This window comes from Theropithecus gelada, chromosome X, assembly GCF_003255815.1.
Source record: "Theropithecus gelada isolate Dixy chromosome X, Tgel_1.0, whole genome shotgun sequence".
Taxonomy (NCBI): Eukaryota; Metazoa; Chordata; class Mammalia; order Primates; family Cercopithecidae; genus Theropithecus; species Theropithecus gelada.
Window position 1 is genome coordinate 141060039 of NC_037689.1, and position 14786 is coordinate 141074824.

General features: G+C 42.7%; 1 protein-coding gene across 1 annotated transcript; it reads right to left on the reverse strand.

Moving 5' to 3' along the window:
* Positions 1–3949: 3949 nt before the first annotated feature.
* LOC112616376 (sperm protein associated with the nucleus on the X chromosome N2-like) lies at positions 3950–12962 on the reverse strand. The gene is made up of 2 exons (XM_025373337.1): positions 12885–12962; positions 3950–4449 (listed from the first exon to the last, which is right to left on the reverse strand). Exons 1-2 carry the CDS (start codon positions 12960–12962, stop codon positions 4024–4026), a joined length of 504 nt encoding a protein of 167 aa, XP_025229122.1. The 3' UTR covers positions 3950–4023.
* Positions 12963–14786: the final 1824 nt, after the last annotated feature.

Sequence of the window (14786 nt, forward strand, 5' to 3'; positions counted from 1 at the left end):
ACTTTTTAGTTTACTGGAGCAATGGAAAGAACCTGGTAGAAAGATCAAGAAAGAAAATGGAGGGTTATTAATATTCTAGAAAGCCAGGTGAGAGATTTTGGTATTTCTGGTAGTGTGTTCCCAGTTGACACTCCTCTAGTGCTATATGACTACACAAAATAATGTATTATTTTTATGGTAGAAGTATTAATATATTTTACAGACTCTAAGATATAGATCAAAGAACACAGTTGTTTATTAAGGAAATGCATTGCCTGTTTAATCCAGCAATAGCAATATTTAGATTCCCTGTCATGTGTTTCATAATCAATTTAGTTACAATTTTAATCATGGATATCTATGCTTAAGTTCTCTCTTTTGTAAGTAGCTAAACATGATGCTCTTGATAGGAATGAACAGCATACTATAGTAAAGTGAGATTGCCAAAGGGTAATCCAAATGATAAAAATAGAGCTATACCTCCAGGAAAAATATCTAATTCTAGTTATTTTATCCTTTGAATAGTTTTATGTTTTCTCACTATATACCAACTCACCTGAAATAGGTTCTCAGTTAAGTATTTGTATTAGTGCATTTTCACACTGCTATAAAGATACTACCTGAACCTGGGTAATTTATAAACAAAGGAGGTTTTATTGACTTACAGTTCTGCATGGCTGGCAAGGCCTCAGATATTTTATAATTTTATAAAGAAGGCAGCAGACTTCTGGCTGGACATCCAGGCATTTTCATACATCCTCTAAAACTTAGGTGGAGGTTCCCAAACCTCAATTCCTAACTTTCGTTCACTGCAGGCCCCAAACCATATGGAAGCCACCCTTTTAGCCACGACTGGCACTGAAACAGCTGGAATGCAGGGTGCCATGTCCAGAGGCTGCAGAGAGCAGCGGGGGCCCTGGTCCCAGAGAAACCATTTTTTTTTCCCAGGCTTCCTGGCCTGTTATGGGAGGGGCTGCAGCCAAGAGCTCTGATATGCCCTGAAGACATTTTGTGCGTTATCTTGGTGATTAACATTTGGCTCCTCATTACTTATGCAAATATCTGCAGTGTGCTAAATTCCTCCCCAGAAAATGATGTTTTCTCTTTTATCACATCATCAGGCCGCTAAATTTTCCAAACTTTTATGCTCTGCTTCCCTTTCAAGTGTATGTTCCAATAGCAAACCATCTCTTTGTGAATGCATATAACTGAATGCTTTCAGAATAATCCGGGTTACATCTTGAATGCTTTGCTGCTTAGAAATTTCTCCTACCAGATATCCTAAATCATCTTTCTCAAATTCAAATTATTCCATTTATATAAGATTCTCAAAATAACAAAATTATATAGGCTGAGAATAGTGGTCACTAGGGATTATGAACCTGACGGGAAAGCTAGGGTGTAGCTATTACAGGAAAAATGAGAGATCCTTGTATTGATGAAACTCTTCTATATTAATATGGTGGTTGTCCCTTGAAGGTAGGCATATGATAAAACTGAATATAACTAAACACACACACACAAATGAACACATGCAAAATTGGTGATCTGAACAGATGAACTGTACTAATGCCAGTTTTCTGGTTGTGATGTACTTTTGTACTTTTGATTGTACTTTTGCAAGATCTTATAACTGGAGGAAATGGACTAAAAGATACAGTATGGTATCTCTTCATATTATTTCTCACAATGGCATGCTAACAGATACATTAAAAGATGTTCAACATCATTAATCATAAGAGAAATGCCTACTAAAACCAGAATATCACTTCAAACTTGTTAAGATGGCTATTATCAATTAAACAATAAATAAGAAATTTTGATGAGAGTGTGAAGAAAAAACAAATCTAGTACACTCTTGGTGGAAATGTAGATTGGTATAACCATTATGTAAAACAGTATGGAGGTTTCTAAATAAATTAAAATGTAACTACCATATGACCCAGCAATCCTTCTTCTGGGTATATACCCAAAGGAGATGAAATCACAGCCTCATATGGATATATGCACTGTCTCATTCATTACAGCATTATTCACAATAGCCCAGATATGGAAACCATTTAAATGCCCATCAATGGATGAATGGATTTAAAAATGTGGGGTGGGGGTGTGTGTGTGTGTGTGTGTGTATTTATAGTTATACAGAATTAAATATTATTCAGACTTAAAGAAAAGAGATCTTGGCATTTGCCACAATATGGATAAACAAGCATAAAGATCTAATGTACAGGGGGACTAAAGCTGATGAAACTGCATCATGAATTTTTGCTAAATAAGTAGATTTTAGCTGCTATTGTCACACACTTAAAAACTAAGAAGAGAGGTATGCTAATCTGCTTCACCATAGTAACCATTTTACTTTATGTATCCCATAATATCATGTTATAAGCCTCAAATATACACAATAAAATTTCTTTAAAATAGAAATAAAAAATCCATCACACTTCTATATACTAACATTGAACATGTGGAAATCAAAATTAAACACATGATACTATTTACAGTCACTTGAAAGAAAATGTAACACTAAGGTATAAATTAAAACATGGACCAGAAGGTGGGTACAAAAATTAAATATCAAAATATCTTTCTAAAATTTACAAAATACAAAAATGTGCCTGATATATTCATTTACAAGGGAAGAACAGATTATACATAAATAGAGGCATCTTAAAAACAGGCCTGAGTGAAACATTAAATACTGACAATGGCTACATAAATTGAAAACAAATGTCCACAAACAATAAAAAAACATGTATTGACACTCATACAGAGAAAAGGGTACACATCAAATGCATTACAATGATTGCCAATGTAGACAAGAGAAATAAAACTGGATCATGCAAATAAAGGAGAGTGAATGAGTAAACAAACAGGAGAGGGTCTTGAGCAATGAATTCAAAGAATATAACTCAGCCCTCTACATTGATGCCAAACCACTTTATTGTATTCCCTTCAATAAAAACAATATTTTTTTAAAGGGAAGAATTCTTAATCATTGACATTCTATAGAAATGCTGGTGTATGGAAGTGGTAATAAAAATACCAACTTTTACTTGTATCACTGTATTCAAATTCTCTGTAGACTATGCTTTCATTTATTGCCTGCAGTAGACAATGGCCACTAGTTTCTTAACAAGGAAATGCCCTAGTATTGGGACCATGGCCTCCAAACACCATTATTTTGGTGTGTGTGACATGCTGTCTTACTTTATGTAGGGTAAGGTTTTTGGTCCTTATGAGGGGCTTCAGTTGCTCACAGTATTGGTTGAGCTGCAACCCAAATCACTATGAGGTCTGTGGCCTAGAGGTGGTGATTTTGATGTCTTCATTTTGGAAAGAGTGTCACTGTCACCTACATACAATACAGATCTTTGTATTTTATTTTATTTATTTATTTTTGGAGACAGAGTCTCGCTCTGTCCCCTAGGCTGGAGTGCAGTGGCCAGATCTCAGCTCACTGCAACTTCCACCTCCTGGGTTCAAGTGATTCCCCTGCCTCAGCCTCCTGAGTAGCTGGGATTACAGGCACCTGCCACCACACGCAGCTAATTTTTTTTTTTTTTTTTTTTAGTAGAGACTGGGGTTTGCCATGTTGGACAGGCTAGTCTCGAACTCCTGACCTCAGGTGATCATCTGCCTTGGCCTCCCAAATTGCTGGAATTACAGGCATGAGCCACCACGCCCAGCCAATACAGATCTTTTTAAATGCCCTTCTACACATTCACATGCTCCAAACACCATGTCCTTTTCTTCCTCTCCTGTTAGATAAAATTTTAAGAAGAAAATTTGTCTCTAGGAATAAGTTCTCCCCCAGGCCTTATTTACAATGTCTGGCTAACTGTCAACCTGTGGGTCTGTCTGCCAACACTACAGGATGTCATATCCTTCCCTTCTCAAATGCCTACCTCTTCCCTTCCCTTCCTCCCCACCATCAGAAAACAGGCAGAGATATACACAGTCATCAGCTCCTCAAACTTGATTTTATTGTAATCATTGCCATTGGTGGTGAGGATTTGTCCAATTTGGTTTCTCCATGTTTGACTAGTCCTCCTCACCCTCCTGTGAAGATCCTTCAGATAAGTCTGGGTCTTCATCCTCCTGTGAAGATATTTCAGATGAGAATAGGTCTTCGTCCTCTTGTGAAGATATTTCAAATGAGTCTAGGTCTTCATACTCCTGTGAAGATCCTTCAGATGAGTCTAGGTCTTCATCCTCCTGTGAAGATATTTCAGATGAGTATAGGTCTTCGTCCTCCTGTGAAGATAATTCAGATGAGTCTAGGTCTTCGTCCTCTTCCTCTTGGCCTGGATTGATGGAGTTCTCTTGGGACTGGTCATTCTCCAGTTGATTTGAATTTATTTTCTTACCCTTCCTGTAGTAATACACTATTATTGTTAGATATTCTACTGTTTTTGCCTTTTGAAAGCTCTGTTTGAGGGCTAAGACTCTGTTTGGTGCCTCCTGCATCTGGTGAGAAAACAGGGAGAGGCCAGAAAGACATTATTTTGGGTGAGTAGGATAGAGACTGGATAGCAAGGGGGGCTTTATGAGAAGGAATGCAGGTTGAGGAAGGGGTTTGTGCCAGAGAAGAACAAGGTGGAATCATAGGGTAGGGATCTATGGGGAAGAAGAAGAAGAGCATGGGTAGGGTCATCTGTTAGTCCAAACTGCACCATTTTGTAAGCTGTTTGCTATTTTGCAGACCTTGGTCAAAGTGAAACATTCCATGGGGGTTCAGGCCATGAGAAACATCCTGCCTAACCACCTGACCACAGGGTTCATAAAGACTCAACTAAAGAAACATCCCTATCATATCTTGCTTAACAGAGTTCTAAGGAACACCACAATGATATTCCACCGGAAAAAGGGCCAAACCACCTGATCATAAGACATCTTATTAATATCCTGCCGGGCAGCAAGCCATACTGCCCAGCTCCCTCCCACCCATACCTGTAAGGACCCCATCCTGTAAACATTGGTGGGCACTGGCATTAAGCTTGTCCTCCACTTCCACAGGTGTCTAAAATATTCCTGTGTTGCTGTTTGAGCTGCCCCCTCTCTGTGTGTCTTTCTTTCATCCTCGCCTTCCCTTCAAAACCTATCATTTTGGTGCCAAAACCTGGAATGGTGATTGGGTTCTAATGGGTGAGTTTTCTGTTGCAACCTGGAAAGCAGCAAGCAGCACAAACTAGACCAGGGTCTGCTTCCAGATCCTGAGTGTACTCCCTGTTCCTAGTCCGGTTCCCCTTATTCTCTAGTCTTCCCCAGCCCCGGGCTAACCTCCAGATATTGATCAAACAATCCACCTTATTTTTCATTTCTTCCCCTTTCCAGGCAGCTGCAACAAGGATCACCCCCATTGCTGGACATCACATCTTACACTGGGCTTCAACTATTGGGTGAGTGTCTGTCTTCCTCCTTTCTGGATTCCTCGCTATTTCTGCCTGTTCTCCAAAATATTCCAGTGCTGGGTGACAGGTCTCCACAGTCACCAGGTGACTGCAGCCTACATTCTTAGGGTACACCCTCAGAACGTTTGCCACTCTGGCTGCTCCGGCCTCTGGGGAGCATGAATAGTTGTGGGGCTGCCCCGACTCTCCGGGTCCCTTCTCCCAGGAGGAATCAAGTGCTCACTTTCCTCTGGGGTATTCACTTCTCTCTGGAGTGCTCGCTCCCCACTGGGGTATTCACTGCCTTCCAGGGTACTCACTTTCCTCAGGGGTATTCACTGCCTTCCAGAGTATACACTCCCCTCTTCCATAAAACACAACATTCAACTTCCAAATTCAACATAATCTAAAAAACTTTCTCCAACACAATGGTAAATGATCTGAAGTGCTTTGCTTATCTCTGTTCACAGCTCACTCTCCCTCTCTGCCAATCTTGTTCACCTTTTCAAATCTTCCTCCTCAAGGAGAAACCCCCCAAAATGCCTCCTCCTACAGACAAGGCTTCCTCCTCTGAATTTCAACCTGGCCAACACACCCATTCTTCAGCCTCCTGCCCACCACCATTCCCTCCACCTTCTCCTTCGGATCCGGCTCCTCCACCCCCTTACTGTAACCCTCCATCCCCCTTCCTTCTCCACCTCAAACCAGGTCTCATGCCCAACCCTCTTTTGCCGAAAACCAGGCACGTGTCCAAAGGTCTTCCAAAGTCCTTCCCTTGCAGGAGGTCGTGAGGGCTGAAGGCATAATCTGAATTCAAGTTCCCTTCTCTCTAGCTGACTTCTCCCATAGTGAAAAGAGACTTGACACCTATTCAATGGATCCTACCTCCTTCCACAAGGAATTTCTGTACTCCTCTAAATCTTATGGCCTTACCTGCCATGACATATATGTCATCCTCTCCTCTACCCTCACCTTGGAGGACAGGGAACACATCTTTATTGGCACCCAGGCCCATGAGAACACCCTCCACCAACAAGATGCTTCTCATAACCCAATAGGAACCGTAGCTGTCCCCAGAACTGACCCCAGTTGGAATTTTCAGGCGACTTCCGTAGACAGACAGAAACCGGGCCATATGATATCATGCCTTCTAGCTGGCATAAATAAAGCTGTCCCTGCTCCTTTCATCTCCCACCTTTCAAAGGTCACAACTAAATAGACCACCTTAAGCCCTAATACCAATAAGGGGAAAATCGACCTCCATTTACACTTTATCTCCCAGTCAGCCCCAGACATTTGAAAGAAACTTTAAAAACTGGAGGATGGCCCTCAAACCTCCCAAAGAGACTTAATCAAAGTGGCCTTTAAGGTCTTTAAGAATAGACAGGAGGAACTAAAAACCCCAAACCTAAAAAAGGACCAGGCTAAATACCACATGCTGATAGCTGCCACTCAACAGGGTTCCCAAGGCATACAGAATTCCTCAACTTGGCAACGGTTAACTCCAGGAGCCTGTTGTAAGTTCGTCCAACATGAACACTGGGAAAAAGTCTACCCAATCCCAGGATACTCTGGAAACCTTGCCCCATCTGTGGTATCAAGCAACACTGGAAGTCAGACTGTGCTCAGTGAAACTCTTCATCCTGCTTCACCACCTGTACCTGAAGTCTGATGGGGCCTGGAGTCCACCGCCCCCACCTCTATCACCACCACAGAACCCAGGGTAATGCTATCAGTCTCTGGTAAGCCCATGTCTTTCCTATTGGATACTCAATAGGACAACTAGTTACTCAGTTTTACCAGAATATTCTGGACCCTTTTTCAGTTCTTCGATCTCTATTGTGAGAATCAATGGAATCGCCTCTAGGCACAAACAGACTGGTCCTTTAATTTATTTATTTATTTATTTATTTATTTATTTATTTATTTATTTATTTTGAGACAGAGTTTCGCTCTGTCGCCCAGGCTGGAGTGCAGTGGCGTGATCTCCGCTCACTGCTAGCTCTGCCTCCCAGGTTCATGCCATTCTCCTGCCTCAGCCTCCCAAGTAGCTGGGACTACAGGCACCCGCCACCAGGCCTGGTTAATTTTTTTGTGTGTATTTTTAGTAGAGATGGGGTTTTACCGTGTTAGCCAGAATGGACTCGATCTCCTGATGTCATGATCTGCCCACCTTGGCCTCCCAAAGTGCTGGGATTACAGGCGTGCGCCACTGTGCCTGGCCTCCAGACTGGTCCTTTATTATACAACCTATTCAACACCCCCCTTCACCCACTGTTTCCTGGTTATCCCTCAATCCCCTACACCTATCTTGGGGTGGGACATATTAAGTCTATCCCAGGTCTCCATGCAATGTGGCTCCTACAATTCTACCCCTTTTATTTTACTCTGACACCCAAATGCTTCCCTCTTCCCCCACTCATCCTCATTATCCACCCTGTTACCTTCTGTTAATTCTGAAGTTTGGAATGTTTCTAAACCCACAATAGCCACACATCACATCCCATTTAAAATAACTCTTCAAAACCCCTCCAGTTTCCTTCATCAGTCCTAACATATCTTTAATCCAGCCTTGCTTAGGGACCTAAAACCTATTATCTGTAAATTTTACAAGCTCAAATTCTCAAGCCTGTCAACTCTCCCGACAACACCCCTATTCTGGCTTTCCAAAAGACAGACAGGACTTACCCCTTTGTCCAGGATCTCTAAGTTGTTAACCAGGCAGTGGTACCAATCCATCTAGTGGTCCTCAACCAATATACTCTACCATATTCCCCCATCTACCACACAATCCTCTGTATTGGAACTAAAAGACGACTGTTTCACTATTCCCTTAAATCCGGCTTACTAAAGTCTTTTTGCTTTAACTTGGTCAAATCCTAATACTCACATGTCCCGTACTCTTACAGGACTTACACATGGACTTACACATAGATTGTACTCTTAGAAGGGTTCCGGGATAGGCCCCACCTGTTCAGACGGGCCCTCATCAAGGACCTAGCTGAACTTCCCCTTGCTCCTAGTACCCTCCTCCAATATGTCAAGGACTTCCTTCTCTGTAGCCCGTTCCTTAACTTGTCCATTCAACACACCACTCAGGTTTTAAACTTCCTTCATAATCGAGTATATTGGGCCTAACCCACAAAATCTCAGGTAGCCCAAACCAAAGTTACTTACCTTGGATTTGTCCTAACCCCTAATTCTTGAGCCATCCCAACACAATGAAAGGAGCTAATTTGTGACAGGCCCCTTCCCCACAGAATAAAAGGACCTCCCCTCCTTCTTGGGCCTTGTGGGATACTTCTGGCTGTGAATTCCCAACTTTGACTTGCTGGCCAAGCCACTATACGTGGCCTCACATGGGCCCATCCTAAAACCCCTAAACCCAGCTTGCCCCAACAAATCCCACTTAAAAACTAAAAAATGCCCTTTTCATTGCCCTGACACTGGGACTGCCCAATCCCAAGCCCTGTACTTTGTATGTATATTCCGACCAAGGCCTTGCTCTTGGACTACTCTGGCAAACATACGGCGACGCCCCACGAGCCACTGCACATCTCTCAAAACAACTGGACTCTGTCATCCAAGGCTGGTCACTCTGACTAAAAATCTCGGGTGTGGCCACATCGCTGGCCTTAGAGGCACGGAAACTCCCTCTCTACCAACACATTACTATTGCATCTTCCTATTACCTACAGGACCTCATAAACCATCAATTTCTTCTATCCCTCCCACCATCCCACTTTCAGCAGGTACATGCCTTATTCATAGGTAACCCTCTAATCACCTTCCAGAGATATAAAACTCTCAACTCAGCCACCCTCCTTTCTGTAAACACTTCCAACTCTAAGCTCTCTCTCTCCTGTCTGGACCTCTTAGTCTCCCTCTCCTCCCCATTCCAGCACATTTCAGATGCCCATTTGCAGGGAACACATACATGGTTAATTAATGGAAGCTCTTTTAGGCAGCCATGTCCAGCAGCTGGCTATGCCATCATTGCTGAAAATAAACTCCTAGAATCCAATGCTCTCCCACCCCATGCTACCTCTCAACAGGCAAAGCTAGTTGCCCTAACCAGGACCCTCACTCTAGCAAAGGCAAAGAGGGTCAACATTTACACCAATTCCAAATATGCATACGATGTCCTACACTCTCATGCCTTAATCTGGCAGGAACAGGGTTTTCTAACTACAAAAGGAACCCCCATAAGAAATGGCAAACTTATACATAAGCTGCTGGGGGTGGATAAACTACCTCTGATGGCCACCATTATCCATTGCAAGGGACACCGGAAGGCTACAGATGCCATAACCGAGAATTTGGCAGCCTGGCAGGCAGCCCTTACAACCCCATCGCTATTGCTCATTTTTCTCAGCATACACGCCGTATATACCCAGGAGGAACAAATCCCAATTGCCAGGGCTGGTGTCATTCAGGAAAAAATGGTTCTACCTCAATGATAAAGTGTCTTGCCCAAGTTTTAAAAACTATCTGTACTTTTATATGTGCACAACCATTTCCATGCCGGTTACTGCCCCTACTCCAGCTTTTAAAAACTTATATACATTCTTCCACCATAGCTGCCCATCTCAAACATATTACTAAGGCATGTTCCCTTTGCACTCAGACTTCCCCTCAGGAAGCTATCAAACCACCTCCTTTTCAACCACAAGGCCTGAGGACACTTACCAGGGCAAGACTAGCAAATCAACATCACTCACATGCCCCCCATACATTCCTCTACATTCTGACAATGGTAGATACATTCTCTGGATGGATAAAAGCTTTTCCTACCACCACCGAAAAGACGCACACCATCGCTTCTATTCTCTTCACCCATATTTCCTACCGGTTTAAACTCTCCTCTTGCATCCAGTCAGACAATGGGCCAATTTGTTTCACAGTTTAACCAACAGCTGATAAAGGCTCTAAACATTAAATGGGCTTTGCATATTCCTTACCACTCCCAATCTTCAGGAAAAATTGTATAAAAAACAACAACTAACCAAACTCTCCCTAAAGGTTAAAATGGCCTGGACTTCACTTCTCCCACTGTTCCTCATGCGTTTATGAGTCATTTCCCAAAAGCCCCTCAGCCTAAGCCCATTTAAGCTCATGTACAAATGCCCCTTTATCCTCCAGAATCTCCCTGTATTTTCTCCCCCTTCTATATGGAATACTTGGCCGGCGTTACACCTCACCCAACACCTAATGAGACAGTATGCAAATGCTTACTAACCCAGCCTAAACGTCCATCCTGAAAACACTCCTCCCTGTCCCTACAACCAGGGGACTGGGTCTGAATCACAGACTCCTCCACCTCCCCTCTCCAACCTAAGTGGATGAGTCCTCACCAGGTTATCCTAACTACTCTGACTGGGGCAAAGCTAACATCCTTTCCACACTGAATGCACCATTCCAAACTAAAAAGAGCACCAGATCCACATGTAGAGATTTGTTCACCCCCAAATTATTCTCCTTCCCTCACAGGACCAACCTCACTGCACTTAACAAGAATTCCAGAAGTTGCCAATACAAATGCCCTAGTCCATAACACTCTCCGTCGCCAATTTCCAATATTTTACCTCCTACTTTATTTCAGATCTTTCCTGGTTTCCCTTCCCCATGTCCCTGAATAGTCCTGCCAGTTTCTCACACTAATGCAGGAGGTAAGACTGCAGGGCACCTTCCAAAATTTCACTTCTACTCAAATCTCCTTTTTCTCCTTTGTCCTCTTTGTCTGTGGGATATTCTAAGTGCCCACCCTGAATGTCTAACAATTGAGCCCCCTTCATCAGCCTCACACATTGCCCGTTAAATCAGTCACACTCCCCTTTTACTTCCAACTGTTAAACTTGTTTGTCCACACAAATCCATTAGTTCACAGCCCTTCCTGTCAACCTGGCCACATAAACCTGGTCCAAAATAAACCTGCATCTCACCCAATTGACCAATTCATTCCCCAACCTGTTTATAATCTTGCTCGGCTAAACACCTTTTCCCCCCAATCCATCAAATCCACCCACACAGTCACACACAGGGCTGTCACCCTCCTACGCCTCATAGCCTCTTAGCTAAACATGATACAAGTCGGATTCCATAAAACACCTCCTACCAACCCCTCCCACACCTCCTACCAACCCCTCCCACACCTCTTACCAACCCCTCCCCTCTCCGCCGGAGGCGCGCTCCATGTATCCAAATCAAAGGTGCTCCCTGGAAAAAATCCACAAACAATTCCCTCAACTGCAACCTATATCCTTCTGCCCTATCAGGACCACAGTGGCTAATAGTTACAAAAACCCATTTCCCCATCTCTCTCCAAAACCACACAGCCTTCACCTCCTCCACCACCACCATTTCCTATCCGGCCCTCAGAGGGGCTACCCTTGCTGGCAGCTATTCAACTTGGAAAAATATAAAAGTTAAAACAAAGGGTTTGTGCAGAATTCAACCCCCACCTTCTCATGGCTTGCCACCATAACCTACAACTTTTGTCTGTCCACCCCCAGTGTCTTCTTCCTTTATGGCACAAACTCTTATCTTTGTCTACTGGCCAATTGGTCAGGAACATGCACCCTGGTATTTCAGTGTAAACATTAACATTTTGCCTAACAAGCAGACCATCCAGGTTCCTTTAGTAGCTTCTGTCTCATCTTCCTCCACACACACTAAGCAGGCTCTACATCTCATTCTAGTGTTAGCAGAACTAAACATCTCTGCTGCACTCAGCACTGGGATAGCAGGTGGCCCCTTTCTTAGGGCCCTTAATCTTCCTCCTCCTGATACTACAATTGGCCCATGTATACTCACCTTCATATCCTGCTTTATCTCCCGAAGGCCAAACTCCCTCGTCCAGGCAGCCACCCTGCAACCCATGGATACCATCCTTCTCCTCTGCCAAGTCCAGTACCAGTGCCTCCAGGAAAACCACTCTGAAGTCCAACACCCACTGCTTCAAAACCCAAACCCTGATTACAGCTCCCCTATTCAGCAGGAGGCAGCCAGATACTCAACAACGCCCCTCTTCCTTTTATACCAAAGTAGAAGGCAAGAATGCGAGTCCAAACCACCATTTAATAAGCCCCCTGCTATTTTGCAGACCTTGGTCAAAGTGAAACATTCCATGGGGGTTCGGGCTGGGAGAAAAATCTTGCCTAATCATTGTAACACAAGGCGGACAAAGGCCCAACTAAAGAAACTTTCCTATCGTATCTTGCTGGGCAAAGTTCCAAGAAACACCACAATGACATCCCACTGGAAAAAGGGCCAAACAGCCTGATCATAAAACCATCTTATCAATATCCTGCCAGGCAGGAAGCCATACTGCCCAGGCCCCTCCCAGCCATACCTACAAGCACCCCAGCCTGTAAGCAGCGGTGGGCTCTGGCATGAAGCGGGCCCCCCACTTCCACAGGTGTCTGCAGTATTCCTGTGTTGCTGTTTGAGCCGCCCCCTCTCAGTGTGTCTTTCTTTCACCCTCGCCTTCCCTTCAAAACCTAACAATCTGACCTCGTCATTTTTGTTGTTGTTGGATTCACAGGGGCTCTTCCTCGTTTCCCCATTGGTGCTTGAAGTTGGCTTTTCCATGATTGGGGTTGGTTGTAGAATGTCTATAGCAGGCTCTTGTAGAGTCCAGACTTCCACAGCTATATTGAAGCTTCCCAGGGAGATGTCCCAGAGCTCTTGCCCTCCCTATATATGCCCTCCTGGTGACAAGGCAAAGCCACGCCCTTGAGCTTTGTTTGATCATACAGGCAGCGTCCCAGCCAATGGCAGTCCTAGGGTGGCTTTGACATCACAAAGCACCACTGCTGCCCACTCCCTGGGCTTGCGGGGGAGGGGAAAGGGGTGTAGAGGAAACCAAATGCTGTTGTTGTTTCAGCATCCCGTGAAGATGATGCATCCCAAATGGATCTGCCGCCGCTCCTCATTTCTCCATGTTTAATGTTCATGGTTCACATGGAAGCGAGAGGATGGTTCCTTCAAGCCCTTCCCCACAGCCATTCCTAGTAAGTGATTCATTCTTTTGTCTTCCAGCACCCACCATGCCCTAGTATTTTAGATGTCTCACCTCAAATCCCTCCAAGCTAGTGTGGCTACATTTAATTATTAGTTATTAATTACTAGTTACATATAATAAATAATAATTAATTATCCCATTTCCCTCCTACAGTTCCTTCAAATGCACCTTGAAGATGATTTACTTTTAGGCTACTGCCAGGCAAATTTCAACCTATGTTCTTTTGCGCAATGTCCATGTAGAATCTGAAACAATGACCTTCAGTCTGTCAGAACTTAGTGAATAAACATTCTTTCCCGTGTATTCTAGTCTTGTTTCAAATGAGGGATGTATGTTCATAGTAAATATAGTCTCCCAACATGAATTCAGCCAGTATGTGGGTGGGGGAAGGAGTGGATATTCAAGTGCTGGAAGTTGTTGTTACATGCAGGATACTACAATCTAAGACCAACATGTGCACCAGTGTGGGCGTAGTTAAGCTTTGTACTGGAGATTGTGTCCAGTGCAAAAAAAAAAAAAAAAAAAAAAAAATGCATTCTGATTGGAAGGCAGAAGTAAAAGTATCTTTTGTCAAAGACTACCTGAGAGTGTATGTAGAAAAGTCAATCTAAAAAAATGGTTCTACAGTAATTGAGGTTAGCAAAATTACAAAGTAAGAGATCAACACACAAATCAATTGTATATTTATATATTAGCAGTTATATATGAGAAGTTTCTATATTAGAAGAGGCAATGCTTTAACCAATGGTAGTCCTAGAATGAACTGGAAGTTAATTTCAACAACCGAAAGTTGAAACTAAGAAGAGTGCAAATTAAAATATCACTAAAAATATTAAAGGCTTAGGGATAAATCTAAACAAAGATGTAAATGACTTGTACACTTAAAACTACAAAAAATTACATTGATAAATTAATGACATATGAAAAAAATTGGGATGTATACTTTGATTTTCAGTTGGAAGATTCAATATTGTAAAATGGCAGTTATTTCCAATTTCATCTGTGGATTCAACTCAATTCTAATCAAAATTCAAAAAAGACATTTTAATATAAATTGACAAGATAATTACAATATTCATATGGAAATATAAAGTGCCTAGAATAGTCAAAAGGAAAGTGTTGAATCTTAAAAAGCTCTGGATTGTATCAATGTTAATGTTCTAGTTTTGATAGTGTAATGTGGTAGTGTATTGAAGATTTTACTATTTGGGGAGTCTGGTTGAAGGGTACAAAAGGCCTCCATGTACATATCTTTGAAACTTCTTGTGAATTTATAATTGTTTCAAAATAAAAATCTAAAAATATTTTAAAAGACAGTAAGAAAGAGGATCAAAAATAGAGAAGGCATGGCCCAAGATTTCTCCCACAGGTTGACTGACACTTGTCTCATC